At 44.0% G+C, this 23,354-nt stretch overlaps 1 protein-coding gene across 1 annotated transcript in view; it reads left to right on the plus strand.

The window, feature by feature from the left end:
* Window positions 1-3,964: 3,964 nt before the first annotated feature.
* INTS4 (integrator complex subunit 4) overlaps window positions 3,965-23,354 on the plus strand; it is a 72,254-nt gene continuing 52,864 nt past the window's right edge. The window contains exons 1-3 of the mRNA XM_049776231.1: window positions 3,965-4,024; window positions 6,278-6,472; window positions 14,228-14,345. Of these exons, the coding sequence (XP_049632188.1) occupies window positions 3,971-4,024; window positions 6,278-6,472; window positions 14,228-14,345 (367 nt within the window). The 5' untranslated portion in view covers window positions 3,965-3,970. The remainder of the gene's footprint in view (window positions 4,025-6,277; window positions 6,473-14,227; window positions 14,346-23,354) is intronic.

Consider the following 23,354-nt stretch of genomic DNA (forward strand, 5'->3'; position numbering starts at 1 on the left):
TTATTTTTTTGTGTTTGTATTTTTTTTTTTTTTGGTTTTTGGGTCACACCTGGCGGTGCTCAGGGGTTACTCCTGGCTGTCTGCTCAGAAATAGCTCCTGGCAGGCTCAGGGGACCCTATTGGACACCAGGATTTGAACCAACCACCTTAGGTCCTGGATCGGCTGCTTGCGAGGCAAACACCGCTGTGCTATCTCTCTGGGCCCTTGTGTTTATATTTTTGTTTGTTTCCTTGGCCTTATTGTTTTTCCTCTCTGATTAAGGGTTCTCACAGCTTTGCTGGGAATGGAGTGGGCCTCCCACATGTAAAACCTGCATTCAGCTGTCCAGGTCTTCTTCCAGCCCCTAAAACTTACTTTTTGTCAGCAATTCTCTACGCAATTTAATTAAATAAAAGTAATTCCAATATTTTTATTCTTTTACTTTTCTTTTTATTATAACACTGTTATTTACCTGTTCTTCAAAATACATTTTCAGATCACCAGTGTGACCTTCCCTTCACCAGTGTCCCCAATTTACCACCCACCACATGCAGGCACAAACAAATTTACTTCATATTGCTTATCACAAAATAAAGGTGAATGAAATTATCAAAACTTAGATCAACACAGGTCAATTTTAAAAGAATGTATATCTCTCCATGGCATTACTAAAGTCAGTGTCTAAAGATTTATTGAATTGTGGTTGGTGCACGTTGAACTCTCTGTTACAGTTTAGGCTCACTGATATTAATAGATTTTTTGGGGGGGCGATTTGGGGCCACACCTCGTGGAGCTCAGGGGAACTTGGCTACGGATACTCAGGACTACTTGGCTCTGCCCTCAGAAATCGCTCTTGGCAGGCTCGGGGACCATATGAGATGCCAGGGATTGAACCCGGGTCTGTCCTGGGTTGGCCGTATACAAGGAAAATGCCCTACTGCTGAGCTATCACTCTGGCCCCTAGAGATTAGATTTCTATGTAATTTTCACTTCAGATTTCCTGTGATACTACTAGGCCAGTGTTTCTCAATTATTTTCTGTCATGCCCCACTAGGAAGAAGAAAACATTTTTTTGCGCTCCCCCCCCCCCCCGTGTGACTGTAAATAGTATCTTTAGTTAAAAAATCTTTAACCTGGGGCCGGCGAGGTGGCGCTAGAGGTAAGGTGTCTGCCTTGCAAGCGCTAGCCAAGGAAATGACCACGGTTCGATCCCCCGGCGTCCCATATGGTCTCCCCAAGCCAGGGGCAATTTCTGAGCTCGTAGCCAGGAGTAACCCCTGAGCATCAAATGGGTGTGGCCTGAAAAACCAAAAAAAAAAAAAATCTTTAACCTGCAAAACAAAAATTTATAAAATAATTTGAGCTGATTTTTTTAATCAGGGGTGATGTCTGGATTAATGGCTACAATGAGCACGCTTTGCAATGCATAGCATTTCGAAGCAGGGTTTGAAGCAGGACAAAGCAACTCTCAGCTCCAGAGACATACAGAGACATAAACACGGGGCTTAGCTTGTTATGACAGTGTTTGCCAAGGTCAAATGTGCCCCCCTTTACAGAGCCTGATGCCCCCCCTGGGGGGGCATGCCCCACTATTTCAGAAGCACTGTACTAGGCTGACACTACTAAAAATATTGAGGTGTTATGCAGCTGCAAGTGGTCCAGAATTTATAGATTTAAAACAAATCTGGAGCTTAGAAATCGGATAAGGTTAAGTTGTGGAGCTGGTCTTCTGTAGTTCATGCAGAAAGGGGAATCTGCCCCCCTTTTTTGAAAATGCCACAGAGGTCTCAGCCAGAATCAACTGGAAAGAATCATTGGTGGAGGTGCAGGGTCATTTTTCTGTCAGGCACATAACATGCTTTTGCCGGGGGAGGGAAGCTCCAAGCAGTGATCAAAAGACCTGGGGATACTCCCCAAAACACTTGGCCTGGAATTATAGTGCTTGGGTTCAGTACTTGGGCTGTTGCTGGTATTTTCACAGACCCTGGGAAGCAAAGCGTGTATCTTCATGCCTGGTGTTATCTCCCTTTCTTCAGAACTCTTTTCCTATTTTGTTTGAAGCACTGCCATTTACAATAAAGTTTATGTCAGGGTTTCAAGCATTTTTTTTAAATGGAGTTCTATTGGGGCTGGAATGGTGGTAGGGTATTTGCCTTGCATGTAGCTGATCCAGGACAGACCCGGGTTCTATCCCCAGTGACTCATATGATTCCTTGAGCCTGCCAGGAGTGATTTCTGAGTACATAGCCAGGAGTAACCTGAGCATCACTGGGTGTGGCCAAAAAAAACAAAAACAAACCAAAAAAAGGCACTCTTTATTTGTAGGAGTTATGGAAGTATCCAGATTTATTGGGATTAGCTAAAGTTTAGTCACAAAATTTAGGGGGAAAACCTAAAACTAAATGCTAAAACAAAAACTGTTATTATAAGCTAAATGGAAAACCCAGAGAAAGAAAACCTCCTAGACTGCTATTGTGTAGATACATTTTGCTAGAACCAGGATAGTGGGCCAGTCTCTGTTGTCTTCCTAAAGCACACAATATTTTAAAAAATAAAGTGCAAAACCCTTTATCCAGGATCCCCCCTCACATCCTCTCTCCTTTTCCTTTTTGTTTGTTTTGTATTTTTGGCCCACACCTAGCATCGTCAGGGATTACTTCTGGCTCTTCACTCAGAAATCACTCCTGGCAGGCTTGGGTATCATATGGGATGCTTGAGATCGAACCCCATCCATCCCAGGTCAGGCGCATGCACAGCAAATGCCCTGCCACTGTGCTATCTCTCTGGGCCCTTCTCCTTTTCCTCGTCTGTACATCCTCTTTCCTCTCTGTTGCGCTCAGTGAAAGCTGATCTCTAAATTAATGTTATTCCTGGCTAGCCAAAGATCAGCAACAGGAATATTGTATTTGTCTTTCTTCTGAATGTCCAGCAGAAGGCATCCATTCCAGGAAGGTGAAGATGGTAAAGCAGATGGAAAAGAGGTAAAGGTCAATTTATCTTTCCTCATCACCCCGATTCTTACCCCTATGCTCTGCTCCAACGGGTCATGAAGAAGGTCCCAACGCCAGCAGGGATGTAGATGATGCCAGGAGTCTACACTAGCAGACATCCTCTCATCAGAATAGTTCTGTTCTCCTGGCTGTGAAACATCAGGGAAGAGCTCCAGCCTCTCGTCTACAGACTACTCTGTAAGCCTTCTGTCTGCACTGTGCAGAGTGGCAGGTTGTGTCCCCTGGACATTCATCCTTGGTCTGTTCCTTCACTGACTCCAAGGGTGGTCTGAGGTCTTGCTGCAAGACCTTGGCCTCCAGGTTGTTTGCATTCTGCAGCAGCCAACATAGGCTTCCTAAGAGATGGTTTGCTTTAGAGCTGCAACCTCGCAGTCAGGCTGTGTTCCCTGGACATTCATCCTTGGGTCTGCTCATTCCTTGACTCCAAGGGTGGTCTGAGGCCTTGCTGCAAGACCTTGGCCTCCAGGTTGTTTGCACTCTGCAGCAGCCAACAGAGGTTTCCTAAGAACCCCGTGGTCTGCTGGGGGAAAGCACCCTAGGTCTGACAAACGGTGCAACAAAGGAGGGAAAGGTTGTTTTTTGTTTTTGTTTTTTTTAATTTATTTTTATTATATATTTTTTGGTTTTTGGGTCACACCCGGCGGCTCTCGGGGGGACCATATGGGATGCCGGGATTCAAACCACCGTCCTTCCGCAAGCAAGGCAAACACCATACCGCTTTGCTATCTCTCCAGCCCCAAGGAGCAAAGCTTTTGTTTTGCAGCTTAGTCCCGCCCCTGCCCTTACCTAAGCACTTCCTCTTTGGCCTCTTCCGCCCAAAGTTTTTTTACCAATCAGAAAAGGCGGGTAACTCTGAGGGCGCTTCCATTGGCCAGACCTGGCCACGCCCTCGCACTCCACTTCCGCTTTCATAGCTAAGAAGCACTCCCTAGGCTCTGTCCCGCTCGGCTACGGAAGCCGAGAAAGTCCACGCACAGCCATGGCGGCGCACCTGAAGAAACGGGTATACGAGGAATTCTCCAAGGTGGTTCAGGTGAGCATCTGGGGCCACACCTGGCGATGCTCAGGGGTCCCTCCAGTGTCTGCGTGTAGGAATTACTCCTGGCCTGCCTTTGGGAGGCTAAGGATTCAACTTGGGTTGGCTGTGTGCAAAAGCAAGGCATTGGCTCTACCCCATGTACCATCTTGCCGGCCCCCACATTCTACTCTACATAGTTAGAGATAGCTGAACTCCAGTTCCTCCCTTGTTAATTTATATTATTTTATTTTATTTTATTTACCATGCAAGGACTGTGTCTAATGGTGGTTCTATCCCATGCAATGAATGTGTTTAATAATGGCTCTAGCTACTTAACACACATTTCCAAAGAGAAAGAAGAAAATCAAATCATCATTAACGATAGTTTCACAAATTACACGAGGACCTGGTGCCATTCCTCTTCTACAAAGGCTAAACTTGGACGTTATCTCTGAAAGCAGCCGAGTTAGATCTCTCAAGATGAGCCCTAATTCTGCATCACTCATTGAGTAAATATTAACTGGCTAGAGACAGCTAAGTTTTCCTCTCCCTTTATACTGATTATTCCTCTCATAAGGGCAGAAAATGTGGGTGAAGATAATTATAAACTGGAGATACCTATCAGCTCCTGGTTTTTGTTTTTGTTTGTTTGTTTTTTGGGGGGGTCACACCCAGCCGCACTCAGGGGTTACTCCTGGCTCTATGCTCAGAAATCGCCCCTGGCAGGCACAGGGGACCCATATGGGGTGCCGGGATTTGAACCACCATCTTTCTGCATGAAAGGCAAACGCCTTACCTCCATACTATCTCTCTGGACCCTTGTTTTTTTTGTTTTGTTTTGTTTTGTTTTGTTTTTTGGGCCACACCCGGCGGTGCTCAGGGGTTACTCCTGGCTGTCTGCTCAGAAATAGCTCCTGGCAGGCACGGGGGACCATATGGGACACCGGGATTCGAACCAACCACCTTTGGTCCTGGATCAGCTGCTTGCAAGGCAAATGCCGCTGTGCTATCTCTCCGGGCCCAGGGGAACCTGTAATTTTTTAAAGAGCGAAGTTAAGTCTGGGGTTGCCCCAGCCATTTAAATGTATGGGTAGAATGCTATTTATTTGCTAAAATCAATGGAGCAGATCTTTGTGTGGTCTCTACCCCGAAGCTGCAGCGACCCAAAAGACTAAGACTTAGAGTTAGAACCATTAATGACTTAGCTGCAAACCAGCATACAGATTTTGGGGGAAGGGGGGCTATATCCAGCAGTATTCAAGGCCTATTCAGGGGTTTCACTCTCACTCAGGTCATTCCTAGTTGTGCTTGTCAGACTATATTTGGTGCTGGGGATCAAACCTAGGTTAGCTGCTTGCAACCTGATGCTGTGCTATCTGTCATTCTGGACTGCAAACTCGTTGCTTTTGGTTTTTGTGGTGCAGGAAACCCATGTCTTAGGCATGTATGGCGAGTGCTTTTACTGCTGAACCATGTACTGGCTAGTCAAAGCCATGGTGGCTAGTGAAAACCAAATTAGCACTTGGGGTCTTTTTAGTTTATTGCTTTTTTTTTCTTTTCATAATGATCCTGTCCTCTAGACCTATTTTTCCTTTTTTTTTTTTTTTGGAATTTGGGTCACACCTGACTGCACTCAGGGGTTACTCCTGGCAGGCTCAGGGGACCATATGGGATGCCGGGATTTGAACCACTGACCTTCTGCATGCAAGGCAAATGCTTTGTCTTCATGCTATCTCTCCGGCCCCTAGACCTATTCTTTCTTTTCTTTCTTTTTGGAGGGGACACACCTAGTGGTGTTCTGGAGTTACTTCTAGATCTGCAGTACTGGCTGGCATGGAGTGGGGAAGGGCAGTAATGGGAAGTTGAGAATCAAACCTGGATTGACGGTGTACAAGGCAAATACCTTCTTGCTGTACTATTTCTACAGCCCCTAGGGCTGGTTCCTTAGCTCAATTTATCCATCAATAATTTATTTAATTATTAATGATTAATAATATTAATATTTATTAATTTATCAATAATATTAATGAGGAAGGATTGAATATATAGGCTACATTTTCTATTGGTTTCCTTTCTTTTATTTGTTTTCTTTTTGGGTTACACCCAGCAGCACTCAGGGGTTACTCCTGGCATGGGGACCATATGGGATGCTAAGATTCCAACGGTCTGTCCTGGGTTGACTGCATGCAAGGCAAATGCCCTACCACTGTGCTATGTCTCCAGCTCTTCCATTGGTCTTCATGTCTTGTTTTTCTTACTCTCTTGCAGCAACAACAGGAAGAACTTGCTGCCAAGAAACTTCGACTGACAAAGCCCAGTAAATCGGCAGCTCTGCACATTGATCTCTGTAAAGCCTCCTCCCCAGCAGATGCCCTCCAGTATCTACTTCAGTTTGCCAGGAAGCCCGTGGAGGCAGAAAGTGTGGAGGGAGTGGTCAGAATTCTCCTGGAGCATTATTATAAGGTAAGAAGATCTCGAAGACTTGATGGTAGTATGGATAATCAAATGTGTCTGCAGGATGTGTAAATTGCCATGTAAATAAGAAGGTGTCAAAAAAAAATAAGGTGTCAGACAAATAAGCTTGTACTGAGGGTCTTCTCTGTGAGGATTGTTGTAGAGATAAAAGTGATGTTGGGATTTTAGAGATACTACAGCGCTTTAGACTACCTGCATCCCTGAGCACAGAGCCAGGAATAAATCTTGAACACAGCCAGATGTGGCCCCTAAGCCAGGACCAAAGAGAAAAGATGGAAACGCTGTCCTTGGAAGCTTAATTTCATTGCTTGCATACTTGGGTTGCAAGGCTTTCCCTGGAGGTCACGCCTTATATGTGTTTGTGGTGTGTAGGAGTCAAAAACAAGGATGATGAGTTTTCTTGGACTTGAGGGGGTGGGGAACAACTCAGAATGAGATGCCTCCCGCTGCCTGATTCCCCCTTCCTCCCATCCTTGTGAATTTTGTTGCTTCTGGCCTCCTTCTTGTCTCATGTTGATGCTATGATGGTGTGAGAGGTCAGGGTGTTCTTTGGGGTCTCCCTGGGCTATGGTGCTGACTGGGTGCTACCTTTCTTAGGTGCCACTTCCTGGTACTCACATGTGGTGCTTGTTGTGGTGCTCATGGGCCCAACACCCTTGGATCTTCCAGGAGTCTGAGGCCACTGACACAGAGTGGCCAGGGTCACTTCCTGAGATGAAGGACCAGCAAGGCCTGGACTTGTCACTTAGGTCTGCAGTCTTCCCTCAGGTCTTTCTTTTTCTAAAAATCTATTTGGTAAAACTCTGGGATTTACATAATGTTCTCTCTCTCTCTCTTTCTCTCTCTCTCTCTCTCTCTCTCTCTCTCTCTCTCTCTCTTTCTCTCTCTTTATGTTTTTTTGTTTTGTTTTGTTTTTTTGTGTCATACCCGGTGGTGCTCAGGGGTTACTCCTGGCTCTATGCTCAGGAGTATTGCTCCTGGCAGGCTTGGGGGACCATATGGGATGCCGGGATTCGAACCACTGACCTTCTGCATGTGAGGCAAATGCCTTACCTCCATGCTATCTCTCTGGTCCCTTACATAGTGTTTTAAAGCATACAGTGTTCCAGTGTGATTTTCCATACTGGTGGACAGTATCCCCAGGATCCCTCCCCCCTGTAACCTGTCCCCCTTGGCAGGCAAAAAAAAAATTTATTTCGTGTGGCTTGCTCTAAGAATATTTAGAGGAATGGCAAATGGCAATAAGAATCAAATGGTAAATAAGAAAGTAATGCTTGGGCCGGAGAGATAGCATGGAGGTAAGGCACTTGCCTTGCATGCAGAAAGTTGGTGGTTCAAATCCTGGCATCCCATATGGTCCCCCGAGCCTGCCAGGAGCGATTTCTGAGCATAGAACCAGGAGTAACCGCTGAGCGCTGCTGTGTGTGACCCCCCCCCCCAAAAAAAAAACCCAAAAAAACAAAAAACAAAAATAAAAAAGGAAAGTAATGCTTGAGGCCGAACTGATAGTATGGTGGATAGGGCATTTGCCTGGTACACAGTCGAATTGAGTTTGATCCTCAACATCCCATATAGTCCCCCGAACATGACCAGGAATAATTCCTGAGTGCAAAGCCAGGAGTAACTCCTAAGCATCGCCAGGTGTGACCCAAAGGACCCCCCCAAAATAAAAACAATTTGGTCTAGAGAGATAGCTACAGTTGATAGGGCTCTTGCCTTGTTCCAACTCTGATTCAGTTTGATTCTTGCATCCCTAGCTCTGCTAGGAGTGATTCTTGAGTGCGGAGCCAGAAATGATTTCTGAACATTGCTAGGTGTGACCCCAAAACCTTAAAAAAAAAAGTAAATCTATAGAAGTCAATTTGTGTAATTGATTGCTATATGATTTTAGCCTATATACATCATCAAAATCATTTAGAACAACATAATATATCTACTCTCATTTACATAGATAAATTTTCAACTCTGGTATCTAAAATCTATTGCATTAACTTTTATTTTGGATTTGGGTCTCACGTGGTAATAATTTTTTTTTCTGTCATTAATGTTTTATTAACTATAAAAATTCTTTACTAATATATTTTAGAGATTATTTGAAATAAGTAAAGCCTACAGCTATGAAATTTAGTGAGAGTGAAAAGAATTAAGAAAATTGAAAGGAGGAAATCTGAAGAGGCCAATACAAGTACAAAGTTTTATATCCTGAGAAAGGGAATATTGAAAAAGACTAATAAGGAGCCAGAGTGATAGTACAGAGGGTACTTGCCTTACCTTGCCTGGGGCTGACCTGGGTTTGATTCCTGGAATCCTTTTTGGTCATCCCAAATTCACCAGGAGTAATTTTAGAGTGCAGAGCCAGGAATAATTTCTTAGTATGTTTTTTTTTTTTTTTCCTTTTTGGTTTTTGAATTACACCCAGCAGCACTCAGGGATTATTTTATTCCTGACTCTACACTCAGAAATCACCTTGACAGGCTCAGGGGGCCATATGGGATGCCAGGGTTTGAACCACAGTTCTTCTGCATGCAAGGCAAACACCTTACCACTGTGCTATCTCTCCGGCCCCAATTTCTTAGTATGTTAGGTGTGACCCAAACCATCCTCTTCTCCACCCAAGAAAAGATGAATAAGACAAGCACATTTGTTATAAATGAGATGTTAATTCACTGTGAAAATGTATAAAATCCCTTAGCAAGCTAAGAGTTAAGATCCCTTCCTTTAGCTAGTAGAGGGTAACCCTCAGCATCATGAGTGATTGTTGTGCTCAATACCATGTGCTGAGAAGTTTGTCCTGTCCTTAAAGAAACTAATTTGGGGGCCGGAGAGATAGCATGGAGGTAGGGCTTTTGCCTTGCATGCAGAAGGATGGTGATTCGAATCTTGGCATCCCATATTGTCCCCTGAGCCTGCCAGGAGCGATGTCTGAGCATAGAGCCAGGAGTGACCCCTGAACACTACTTTGGGGCAGGAGAGAGAGTACAGTGGGTAGGGTGCTTGTCTTGCACAATGCCAACCTGGGTTGGGTCCCGGCATTCCATATGGTCCCCAGCCTGCCAGGAATGACCTGTGAGCTTGATCCTTGAGTGCAAAGCTAGCAAATAAACATTGAGCATCCTCAGGTATGGCTCAAGGGAAAGAAATTAAGCAGCTCCTTTAATGTTGCTTGTAAAACTGGCTTTGGGGTTCTCAATTTTCTAAGCTGCTGCCTCTCCCTGGAAGCTTTGTATCTTCCTTCAAATCTGAATAATAATCTTGTTGGATAGAGTATTCTTGGTGGAGTGTTTGTTTCTTTGCATTTCTTTCGGTTTTATATCCTTCCATTCTTTTAGTGCCATTTGACAGATCTGCTGTGAATCTTTTGTAGTGTCATTGGGTAGATCTGCTGTGATTTCCGTGTGTGTGTATTCCCACCCCCCAGTGGGGGGACAGTGGAGGAGGGTTTGATGTTCAGGAGTTACTCCTGGCTCTACACTTAGGAAATACTCCTGGCAGAGGTCAGGGGACTATATGGGATGCTGGAAATAGAACCCTGGTTTGCTATGTGCAAGGCAAATACCTTCCCGCTGTGCTATTGCTCCAGCCCCTAGGAACTTTTTTTAGAAGTCTGAGAAGGATCTCTGCTGTCTTAGCCTATCATCAATTTTCACTGTGTCTTGTCGTTTTGGGTCATTTGAAGCAGGAATTGTCACATGTCATGTCATAGATTTATCTATCCCCACGAGTCTCTCTTATTGGAGCCTCTCCACGCCCCAAACATTCTTTAGTGACCTTTTTCATTGTCACTGTTATTCTTCATGTTACTATTTATTGTTTTAGAGGAGGGTCCTCAAAATTTTTAAACAGATGGCCAGTTCACTGTCTCTTAGAGTGTTGGATGGCCAGACTACACTTTTTTTTCCTCCCTCCTTCCCTCCCTGCCTTCTTTCTTTTTTTGTTTTAGGGCCACACCCGGTAAAGCTCAGGAGTTACTCCTGGCTATGTGCTCAAAAATTGCTCCTGGCTTGAGGGACCATATGAACCCAGGTTTGTTCTGGATCAGCCATATGGAAGGCAAATGCCCTATCACTGTGCTATTGCTCCGGCCCCTTTTCTTTTTGTTGGTGTTTGCAGGGGGCTTGGGGGGCAGGTGAGGGCATACACGGCGATGATCAGGGGTTATTCCTGGCTCTGCATTCAGAAATCACTCCTGGCGACTCAGGAGCACACATTGATTAGAGCACGCATTGACTCAGTGATCCAACCCAAGTTGGCTGTGTGGAAGGCCAAAACCCAACTATTGTTCTGGCCCCTTGATGTTGCTTTTTTTTTGTTTTGTTTTGTTTTTGGGTCATACCTGGCAGCACTGGGGTCACTCCTGGCTCAACGCTCAGAAACCACTCTTGGAAGGCTCAGGGGACCATATGGGATGCTGGGATTCGAACCACCGGCCTTCTGCATCAAGGCAAACGCCTTACCTCCATGCTATCTCTCTGGCCCCAGACTACAGTTTAAAAAAAAAAGAACTATGAATGATAGTGGCCTGGGGTTTTGTGATAGGTTGAAGGTCCCTGCCCGAGACTGAGAGGAGGAGTCGAGAGACTGAGAGAAGTGGGGGAGTCAAAGAGTGCAGCATACATTTCACACATGCTCACTACAGGCCAAGAAGAGTCCCTTGCTAAGCAGGACAGGCAGTGGTGGCAAAAATCACCCGGTGGGCTGGATAAATGTCCTCCGTGGGACACTTGTGGCCCGTGGGCAGTAGTTTCAGGACCCCAGTGAGCCAGGACATTCATTCTATTTTTGTGTTATGAACTAGGTGATTGTATGGTTTCTCTCTTGTGGATCTTTTGTTTTTGTGCTTGGGGCCATATCTGGCAGAAAGCCAGAGCTGACACCCTGCTCTGTCCACCGGATCATTCCTGGCAGAGACTTAGGGGATCCTGGGTGGTGCCTGGGGTGGAAAAGGGGTCAGCTGCGTACAAGGCAAGCGCCTCAACCCTTCAACTATCTCTAGCTCTTATTCATGTGTTTTTCATGTGCTTAAGGCTGCCAGGCTCGAAGGGGTCTGTGGGGCCCAGCAGCCAGGTAAGAGTGAGAGTGAATGAGTGAGTGTCTGTGGAGAAACTACATATCTTTTTTATTTTTTGGTTTTTGGGCCACACCCGGCAGTGCTCAGGGGTTACTCCTGGCTGTCTGCTCAGAAATAGCTCCTGGCAGGCACGGGGGACCATATGGGACACCTGGATTCGAACCAACCACCTTTGGTCCTGGATCGGCTGCTTGCAAGGCAAACACCGCTGTGCTATCTCTCCAGGCCGACCCTCCCTTTTTTTAAAGTATCTTTTTATTCCTCATGAAATCTGGGAGTTAGAGGAAGAGAGAGAGAAATTAAGTATCTTTTTAGGGGGAGGCTAAGAGTGAGAAAAACTAAGTATCTTTTTTTTAAGTATCTTTTTTATTGGAGAGAGTATCTTTTTTCGGGAGACACACCCCGTGGTGGTGCTCAAGGGTCACTCCTGGCTGTGTGCTCAGAAATTGTTCCTGGCAGGCTTGGGGGACATATGGGATACTGGGGATCGAACCCGGGTCCATCACAGTTCGGCCAGGCGCAAGGCAAACGTTTACCAGCTGTGCTATTGCACTGGTTCCTTAGTATCTTTTTTCTTCCTCATGGACTCTGAGGCCTGTAACCACTGCCAGCAGCATATGCATAGGTCTCTGTTATGTTTGTCCTAGACTGGACACCAGAAAGGAAGGTTTACTTTTTCTTTGATTTGGGGCCACCCCTGCTTTGCTCAGGGTTTACTCTGTTTCTGCTCTCAAGACTCACTGCTTTGGGGACCATATGGGGTGGTAGAGATCTAATGTAGGTGGCTGCACATAAGGCAAATGACCTACCTTCTGTTGTATTACTTTTAGCCTGAGAAAGGAAGTTGTTTTTTTTTTTTTCTTTTTTGGGTGAGGAGGGAGGCACATCCTGTGGTGCTCAGTGGATACACCTGGCTCTGCACTCAGGAATTACTCCTGGTGGGTTTGGGGAATTATATGGGATAACAGGGATGGAATCTGGCTGCGTGCTAGGCAGACACCCTCTCTGCTGTACTATTACTTCAGCCGAGGAAAGAGGAATTTCTACACTTCACATGAGAAAGGAAGAAGGACATAAACATAACTGCTTCTGTCAACATCATTTCTGTTTGTTTATTTTGGTTTTTGGGTCACACCTGGCAGCGCTTGGGGGTTACTCCTGGCTCTATGCTCAGAAATCGCTCCTGGCAGGCTCAGGGGACCATATGGAATGCCAGGATTCAAACAACCAACCTTCTGCTTGCAAGGCAAACACCTTACCTCCATGCTCTCTCTCCAGCCCTCAACATCATTTCTGGGCTCGCTCTTTTCTACCCAGTAACCCTTGGTGATTAGTAACTCTTCCTAGATGAAGCTTAGAGACACTAATGAGGCTGCTGCTACTGCTGCCTTAGCTAGTTTAGCCTTTACACCAAGATCTGGCAAATTCTGAAACCCCGAGGTGACTCTCCCAGACCATCTCCAGTTGGGATCTAGGCTGTGCAGTTTCTTCGCTGTGGCTCTTTCCCCAGTGAGATGGAGACTTGGTCACACGTGGAAAGCACTTGGTTAGCTTAGCCCTGTTGTCTTTGGATACGCTTCAAATATCCCTATCATTGCACGAGGAAGGCACTTTCCTCCCTCCTGCCTTTATTTTTTTATTTTTATTTTTTGGTTTTTGGGCCACACCCGGTAATGCTCAGGGGTTACTCCTGGCTACACACTCAGAAATCACTCCTGGCTCTGGGAACCATATAGGACGCTGGGGGATCAAACCGTGATCTGTCCTAGGCTAGTGTGCGCAAGGCTGACGCCTTACTGCTTGCACCACCACTCTGGTCCTGTGCCTTTATTAAACATTGGTTCAGCCCCCAGATATTACACTGAATTTTGGAGACGGGGTAATGAACCAAAAATAAAAAAGTGAGGGGCCGAAGAGATAGCATGGAGGTAGGCTGTTTGCCTTTCACGAAGGACAGTGGTTCCAATCCCAGCATCCCATATGGTTCCCTGAGCCTGCCAGGAGTGATTTCTGAGTTTAGAGCCAGGAGTAATCCCTGAACACTGCTGGGTGTGACCCAAAAACCAAAATAAATAAATAAATAAATAAATAAATAAATAAATAAATAAATAAATAAATAAATAAATAAAAGTGTGTGTATATTACTTTGGGGGGGTGTGTGGAAGGACACACCAGGTGGCGCTCTGGTTATTCCTGGCTCTGTGCTCAGAAATTACTCATCTGCATAGGCTTACATTTTCAGAAACTTGGAAAATACCATTCATGTCCTCATCCATTAGTTCAGAGAAAATAAGCTTGATTTGTATCATATCAACAGCATATTGCTATAATTTCTTTTTGTTTGCTTTGCTTTTGACTTTGGGCCACACCTGGCAGCACTTGGGTTACTCCTGGCTTTACACTCAGGATTACTCCAGGCAGGCTCGGGGGACCCTACAGGATGCTGGGGAGCGAACACTGGGTGTGGCCCCCTAAAACAAACAAAAACAAATAATCAAAGCTTCTTCTCTTATGCTCGAGCCCCTAAAGTTAGTTTTTTCTAAAAGAAAGCCTTGGAATATTTATTGCTTCTTTGAATCTTTTCCAAAATGTTGATTTTCTTTTGTTGTTGTTGTTGTTGTTGATGATGAACTGAATGTGGAGCATTAAGGTAACAAAAGCGTTTTCTATTCCAGGAGAACGATCCTTCAGTGAGATTGAGAATCGCATCTTTGCTAGGTTTATTATCCAAGACTGCAGGATTTTCCCCAGACTGCATTATGGATGATGCTATCAACACCCTGCAGAATGAAAGTAAGTTGTGATTGAAAAGCTCTAGAGCAGGGGTCTCAAACTCGAGGCCCTCTGTACAACATTTTGTGGCCCTGGCCTAGAGGAATCTTTTTTTGTTTGGTTTGGTTTTAGTTGTTTGGGTCACACCCCCCAATGTTCAAGGCTTACTACTGACTTTGCACTCAAGGATCACCCCGACTTTGCCTCCTGCGGCCCCCAGGGAAATTGAGTTTGAGTCTCCTGCTCTAGAGTCTTTCCTTCCTTCTGCTTAGAACTGAGAACAAAATTGTGTGGGTTGTTAGTAGGTAGAAATTTGAGGATGGTTTTATATGAATGTGGATGGATATTTATTACAGTCCAAGTGCAGTTTGGGGCCAGAGGGATAATACAGCGGGGAGGGCGCTTGCCTTGCATGTGACTGACCTAGGTTTGATTTCCAGCAACTTGTAGGGTTTCCCACACCCCTAAGAATGATTCCTGAGTCATTCCTGAGTCAAAGTCAGGAATCAACCCTACCACTGTGCTATCTCTTAGACCCTACTGTTTTATTTTTTTTAATTTTTGGGCCACACCTGGCGGTGCTCAGGGGTTACTCCTGGCTGTCTGCTCAGAAATTGCTCCTGGCAGGGGGACCATATGGGACACCGGGATTCGAACCAACCATCTTTGGTCCTGGATCGGCTGCTTGCAAGGCAAACGCCGCTGTGCTATCTCTCCGGGCCCCGAGAACTTTTGAGATCTTTTTTTTTTTTTTTTTTTTTTTTTTTTGCTTTTTGGACCACACCCGGTTACACTTAGGGGTTACTCTTGGCTATAGAAATCGTTCCTGGCTTGGGGGACCACATGAGACGCCTGGGGATCGAACTGTTGTCTATCCTAGGTTAGCTGTGTGGAAGGCAAATGCTCTATCGCTTGCGCCACCACTCCGATCCCTGTTGAGGAATTTTATCATGAGCGTCTGTTGATCTTGTCAGAAGCTTTCTCTGTATCGATTGATATCATCATGACATATTTCCTTTTATTAGCATGATTAATTATTATGTCAATTGTTTTACCACATTGAACCATCTTTGCATGATTGGTATGAATCCCACTTGATCAGGATGTATGATTTTTTTTGACAGCTGTTGGATTTGGTTACGTAAGATTTTGTTACGGATTTTGGCATTGATGTTCATTAGGGAGATTGTTAAGAAAATTTTTGGGGGGGTATGTCTATGTCTGCTTTGGGAATTAGTATAATGTTAGCTTGGTTGAAGGTGTTGGTAAGCATTCTTTTGTCATTGAAGTTTTAGAAGAACTTAAGGAGTAAAGGCAGTCAATCTCTGAAGGTTTGATAGAACTCACCAGTGAACCCATTAGAACAGGACTTTTGTTCTTGGGGGGATTTCTTTTTTATGTCTAATAAGTTTTTGTTAACAACCATAGAGTTTTTTTGTTGTTTGTTTTTCGTTTTTGGGTCACACCCAATGGTGCTCAGAAGTTACTCCTGGCTCTGCACTCAGAAGTAGCTCCTGGCAGGCTCGGGGGAGTATATGGGATGCTGGGATTCGAACCTGGGTCAGCTGCATGCACGGCAGATGCCCTACTGCTGTGCTATTACTCTAGCCCCACTCATTGAGATTTTTATTGTAATTTTTTACTAATGCAAACACTTAAATAAATAGTACCTATAATAAAATGTGTTTTTTTTGTTTTTGTTTTTGGACCACATCCGGAAGCGCTCAGGGATTACTCCTGACTCTGTGCTTCTGGCAAACTCGGGAACATATGAGACGGTTGTGCTTTCTCTCCAGGTACCATACAAAGTTTTCTTTCTGGTTTTTTGGTCACACCCTGCAGTGCTCAGAGGTTATTTCTGGCTCTGCGCTCATAAATCGCCCCTGGCAGGCACGGGGAACCATATGGGATACTGGGATTTGAACCACCGTTCATCCTAGATTAGTGTGTGCAAGGCAAACGCCCTACTGCTTGCGCCACCACTCCGACCCCACAAAGTTTTCTAATATAAAGCCAGTATTCCCTTTCTTAGAATAAAAACACTTTTTGGGGGCTGGAGTGGTGGCGCAAGCGGTAGGGCATTTGCCTTGTAAATGCTAACCTAGGATGGACTGCGGTTCGATCCCCCAGCATCCCATTTGGTCCCACAAGCCAGGAACCATTTCTGAGCACATAGCCAGGAGTTACCCCTGAGCATCACTGGGTGTGACCCAAAAAGCAAAAAAACAAAACGAACCACTTTTGCTTTTATGACCTATTCAGATTTTCATCTTTAAATTTTTTATAATTAATTTACTTAAGCACTCTGGATGCAAAATTGTTTATGATTGACTTTCAGTTATGCAACGTACACCATACTTTATTGGTACATGTATCCTATCATCAATGTTTCCAATTTTCTCCCTCCCCCCCATAATCCCTGCCAGGTTTTCTTCTCTTACTCTCTGTACTTTTACTTCTCTCACTCTCTATTTCTCTTTTCCTTTCTGACAATGTCGTTTGCACTATTGTTAATTAATGGGTACCATGCATATCATTTTATCCCCTTTCAGCACCCAGTTCTTGTCAGGTGATCCGTTCCAACTATCATGGACAATTGCCATTGTCATAGAGGCCCCTTGGGTGCACAAACTGCATTTGCTGCTCTTTTTAGCAAGCTTCCTACATGGACTGGCCTCCCTAGAACTCATCTTTATTGTCTCTGGATATTATTAACATACTGTCTTTTCTTTTTCTTACAGTCCACAAATGAGTACGATTCTATGCCTAGCCCTCTCTAACTCACTTCACTCAACAAAATCATCTCCATATTCATCCACGTCTAACAAAATTTCATGACTTCACTTTTCCTAACTCTGCATGCCATTGTGTAGATAAAGAAACCACAGTTTCTTTATCCACTGACGTGTTCTCACTTGGATTGTTTTCAGATTCTCGCTATTGTAAATAGTGTTGTTATGAACATAGGAATGTAGAGGGCTTTTCTGCAGAGTGTTTTGGGGTTCTTACAGTATATTCCTAGGAGTGGTATTGCTGGATCATATGGAAGCTCAATTTCTATTTTTTGAGGAATATTCATAGTGTTTTCCAAAAAGGCTGGGGGCCAGTTTTGCATTTCCACCAGCAGTGAACAAGAGTTTCTTTATGCCTGCAACTATGCCAGCACTGGTTGTTCTTGTTCTACTTGACGTGTGCCAGTCTCTGGTGTGAGATGATCTCTCATTATTGTTTTCCTTTACCTCTCCCTGATAATTAATTATGGAACTTTTTTTTTTTCATGTGCCTTTTGGCTAGCTGTATTTTTTTTTTTTCACCAAATGTCTGTTTATTTCTTCTCTTTTGAGGAGATTTTAAATTATGGTTTTAACTTTCTTACTTGTGATTGGTCTATTTGGGTTTTCTACTTCCTTATTCATTTTTGTAAAATTATACAACTACAAATCTATAATTTTTTTTCTAGATTCTCCAGTGAATATAAAGTTGCAGGGCCAGAGCAATTTAGCACAGTGAGAAAAGAGTTTGACTTGCATGCGACTGACCCAAATTCAATCCCTGGCATCCATATGGTCCCTCGAAGCTGCCAGGAGTGATTTCTGAGTGCAGAGCCAGGAGTAATTTCTGAGTATCTTTAGGTGTAGCCTTGCCGCCAAAAACAAACAAACAAAAAAAACCCAAAAAAAACAAAAAACAAAAAACGGTGTTATGGGGCCGGAGTGATAGCACAACGGGAAGGGCATTTGATCCCTGACATCCTGGGAATATGGCCCTTGAGCCTGCCAGGAGTGATTTCTGAGTGCAGAGCCAGGAGTAAACTCTAAGTGTTGCTGGGTGTGGCCCCCAAACAAACAAAAAGTGTATAAAGTTGTTTATCACAGTAACCTCTCATTGTATTTTGAATTGCTAAAGGTCCAATATAATTTCTCTTTCATATTTGATCTGATTATTTTGAACACTTTCTTTTTTTTCTCTCTTGTATGTCTAGTTAAAGGTTTTTCTATCATTTTAATTCTATCACAGAACCAGCTCCTGCTTTAATTTATTCTTTGAATTGCTGTCTTGGTTTTTATGATAGTAATTTCTGCTGTCTCCCTCTTTTTTTCTGTTTTGTTTTGTTTTTGGGTCACACCCAGTGATGCTCAGAAGTCACTCCTGGCAGGCTCGGGGGACCGTATGAATGCAGCGATTGAGTCAGGGTTCATCCTGTGTTGGCCATGTGCAAGGCAAATGCCTTACCACTGTGCTATCGCTCCTGCCCCTTCTGCTCTCATTTTTTTTTTACTATTTTTACTACCTTTTGAGTTTGTTTGTTCCTTCTCCGGATTTTTTTTTTTTTGGTTTTTGGGCCACACCCGGCGGTGCTCAGGGGTTCCTCCTGGCTGTCTGTTCAGGAATAGCTCCTGGCCGGCACGGGGGACCATATGGGACACCGGGATTTGAACCAACCACCTTTGGTCCTGGATCGGCTGCTTGCAAGGCAAACGCCGCTTTGCTATCTCTCCGGGCCCCTTCTCCGGATTTTTGAGATGCATATTTAGGTTGATTTGGGCCTTTTCTTCTTTTAATATAGGCCCGCATTGTTATGAATTTTCCCTGTTGTACAGCTTTTGTTTAATCCCATAGATTCTGATAGCTTGTGTCTCCATTGTCATTAGTTTCAAGGAATCTTTATTTTTTTCTTGTTTTTCTGGTGTTGCTTTTTCTTACAGTTGCTGTTTATCAGTGTTCTGTTTAGCTTCCACTTGTTGGAAGTTTTCTCCATTTTCTTTTTGTGGTTAATTTCTACTTTTATGGCATTATGGCCTGAGAAAGCAGTTTGTACGATTTCTTTCTTTCTTTATATATTTGAGTTGTACCCTATGTGATCTATTTTGGAGAATGTTTCTTGTGTGTTGAAGAAGAATATTTTTTTTTTTGGTTTTTGGGCCACACCCATTGACCCTCAGGGGTTACTACTGGCTCTGTGCTCAGAAATCATGCCTGGCTCAGGGGACCACATGGGACGCTGGGGGATCAAACCTCGGTCCGTTCTAGGTCAGCCGCATGCAAGGCAAAAGCCTTACCACTGGGGCCGGAGAGATAGCACAGTGGCGTTTGCCTTGCAAGCAGCCGTCCCAGGACCAAAGGTGGTTGGTTCGAATCCCGGTGTCCCAAATGGTCCCCGGTGCCTGCCAGGAGCTATTCTTGAGCAGATAGCCAGGAATAACCCCTGAGAATCGCCAGGTGTGGCCCAAAAACCAAAAACCAAAAAAAAAAAAAAAAAGAAAGAAAGCCTTACCACTGTGCTACCACTGTGGCCCCGAGAATACATACTCTTTTTTTTTTTTTTTTTGGTTTTTGGGCCACACCCGGTAACGCTCAGGGGTTACTCCTGGCTATGTGTCAGAAGTTGCTCCTGGCTTGGGGGACCATATGGAACACCGGGGGATCTAACCGCGGTCCGTCCAAGGCTAGCGCAGGCAAGGCAGGCACCTTACCTTTAGCGCCACCGCCCGGCCCCATACATACTCTTTTGGGGGGCCGCATTGGGTCACACTTGGTAGCACTATGGGGTTACTCCTGACTCTATGCTCAGAAATCGCTCCTGGTAGGCTTGGGGAACCATATGGGATGCTGGGATTCAAACCATTGTCCTCTGCATACAAGGCAAATGTCCTATCTCCATGCTATCTCTCCGGCCACCCCAAGAATATATATTCTTGATATTGGCGATAAAGATCCCAGAAAATGTTCAACAGTCCCAGTTCTTTTAGCTCCTCATTTGGGGCTCTTGTCTCTTTACTGATATACTTAGTTTGGTTGATCTATCTAGTGGTAAAAGTGTAGTGTTGAAATCTCCCACTACTATTATGTTTCCATCAAAGTGTTTCTTTAAGTCTTTAGTTTTGTTAGCAGAATCTTTATGAACTTTGCTGGATCTTTATTCAGTGCACAAATGTTGATGATAGTAGTTCTTGAATTATTATTGCATTAACCAATAGTTAGTGTCCATCACTATTTCTTTTTTGTTGTTGTTGTTGGTTTTTTTTTTTTTTTTTTTTTTGGTCACACCTGGTAGTGCTCAGGGGTTCCTCCTCGCTCTATGCTCAGAAATTGCTCCTGGCAGGCTCAGGGGACAATTTGGGATGCCGGGATTTGAACCACCGTCCTTCTGCATGCAAGGCAAATGCCTTACCTCCATGCTATCTCTCCGGCCTCGTCCATCACTTTCTAATTACTTCCTTTGTATTGAACGCTTTTTGGTTTGACATAAGTATGTCTGTCCCAGCTATTTTTTCTTCCATTGCCTTGTATGATTGATTTCCATCCTTTCAGTCTGAATCTGTATCCTTAGGTTTAGATGTTTCCTGTAAGCAACAAATGATAATTTTTTCTTTCCTGATCTATCCAGCTACTCTGTCCCTATTTATCGGGGTGTTTAGTCCACTGACATTGAGAGAGATTAATGATATACATAGAGCTGTGTCACCACTTTTGTGTAGATGTGTCATCTAGTTGTTTTTGCCTCTTTTCTATAGACAGCCTTTCAGTAATTCTTAGAGGATTGGTTTAAGTTGTCTCAAATGCTGCCAGTTTTTGTTTGTCTGAAAGGGTTCTGATCCCTCCCTCGTGACTAAGTGATAGCTTCTCAGGGGAGTGGACTCTAGGCTGCAAGGTTTTTCATTCAATGCTTTGAATATCTCATTCAAATTCTTTTCTCACTTGTAAGATTTCTTGTGGAAGATCTCTTGCAATTCTTATGTTGTTTCTCTTTTATTTAAGTTTTTTTCTCACATGCTGCTTTAAATAGTTTATCTTTGTCTTTTGATTTTATCACTTTGATTATTGTGTGCCGTGTTGATTTGTTTGAGTCTCTTTTGTTTACTATTCTTTGGCCTCATAAATCTGTGCAGAAGCCTCTTTCCAGAGATCAAGAATATTCTTGGTGACAATTTCTTCTTCCAGCCACTTTTTCTCCTTTTCTTTTTCCTTTCCTGGTATTCCTATGAGTCAAAGATTATTTTCTTCTTATTATTTATCACAAATATAACACTTATTTCTGTTTATTTACCTCTTTTTTGTCACTTCATTCTTGATGATGGGCAGTATTTTGTCTTCAATATCACTGATACTCTGCATGTTATTTCTGTTGTTATATCTGGCTATTGTTTTTTTTTTGTTTTGTTTTGTTTTTGGGTCATACGCGGCAGTGCTCAGGGGTCACTCCTGGCTCTATGCTTTTGCTCCTCGGGGCGGAGAGATAGCACAGCGGTGTTTGCCTTGCAACCAGCCGATCCAGGACCTAAGGTGGTTGGTTCAAATCCCGGTGTTCCATATGGTCCCCCATGCCTGCCAGAAGCTATTTCTGAGCAGATAGCCAGGAGTAACCCCTGAGCACCACCGGGTGTGGCCCAAAAACAAAAACAAAAACAAAACAAAAAAAAAAGAAATTGCTCCTGGCAGTCTCCGGGGACCATATGGGATGCTGGGATTCTAACCTCCGTCCTTCTGCATGCAGGACAAATGCCCTACCTCCATGCTGTCTCTCTGGCCCCATGGCTATTGGATTTTTTAACTTCTTCAATTACATTGGTGAGGATTCTTTGATATGCTGGATAAGTTCCTCTTTCAATTGGTTGAATTATTCTTCCAGTGATTGCCTCTTTCCATGGCCATTGCTTTAAGCTCCTCATCTGTGAGGCTTGAGAATTTATTTGAACTCAGTGATTTGCTGCGAATTGTTCCATTGTATGAAGGAGCATGTGAATTCACATTTTTCTTCATTTTCTTAAAGATTTGTGGTCCCTGTGATTTGAGCTTTAGGTTCTCAGTTATCTGAGATTAACGGTTTATATTTTCAGCAAACTGTTATCCCTTATAACTGTTTAATCTAACAATTCTGTGCTAAGATGCTAGGTCATTGGTCATGCAGTGAATAGCTATTAATTATGTTTGCATAGAGGGTGATTGTGGAAGTATTTGAGGTAAGATTACAAATCCAAGAATATTTAGAGTTAGTAGGGTTGAGGAACTGGAATTGTAGTACAGAGACATTAGCTTCCATGTGGTTTTGGGTTCAAGACGCAGGTAGTGGTGCTGGGGTGGCTCAAGACCAGCTCAAGTTTGATCCCCTGCACTCCACTTGGTCCTCCGAGTCTTAAAGAGCAGAGTCAGGAGTAAGAACACTGCCAGGTGTGGTCCACCCCCAAAAAGGAAAGTCTCATTACTAAAATGCTAGTATAATGAGATTTTATAATAATTCCTACTTGGAACTAGAGAGATAGTACAGTGGGCAGGGTGTTTGCTTTGCACCCAGTTTTAATCCCTGGCATCCTACACAATCCCCTGAGTACCCCCAGAAGTATTTCCTGAATACAGAGGTAGGAGTAATCCCTGAAAAATCTCTGGATATGGTTCCCCACAAATTCCTGTTATTTCCATAAAATTATTTGGCAGTGCCAAGGGCAACTCCTTGTATTTGGAGTTGCTTGGTGTTTTTTGGTACCATGTGCTACAGGCGTTGATCCTGGGCTTTCTCCAAGCGAAATCTTGGTTCTGTACTCTTGGCTCTCTCCTGTCCCCCATTTTTTTTAACTTTATTTATTGATTGATTCATTGATTTGTTGATTGGTTTCTGGGCCACACCCAGCAGCACTCAGTGTTTACTCCTGGCTCTGTACTCAGAAATCACCTCTGAAAGGTAGGAGACCATATGAGATGCTGGGAATCGAACCAGGTCCGTCACAGGCCGGCCACATTCAAGGCAAATGCCCTACCATTGTGCTGTCTCTTTGCCCCCGCCATTTTTGTTTTTGCCTAATGTTACTTGAAGTGTTTTCTATGTTTCTCTGTTTTCTTCATAATATGGTATTGATGATATAGTGAATATTGATAAGTAAAGTAACATCTTCGATTTTGTTTTTTGTTTCTGGGCCATACCTAGCAGTGCTCAGGGATCACTCCAGGCAGGTTCAGGGGAGCCTATGAAATGCCAAGATTGAATTCAGTATCAGCAAGGTGTAAGGCAAGCACCTTACTGGCTGTACTATCATT

This window comes from Suncus etruscus, chromosome 7 (assembly GCF_024139225.1).
Source record: "Suncus etruscus isolate mSunEtr1 chromosome 7, mSunEtr1.pri.cur, whole genome shotgun sequence".
Taxonomy (NCBI): domain Eukaryota; kingdom Metazoa; phylum Chordata; class Mammalia; order Eulipotyphla; family Soricidae; genus Suncus; species Suncus etruscus.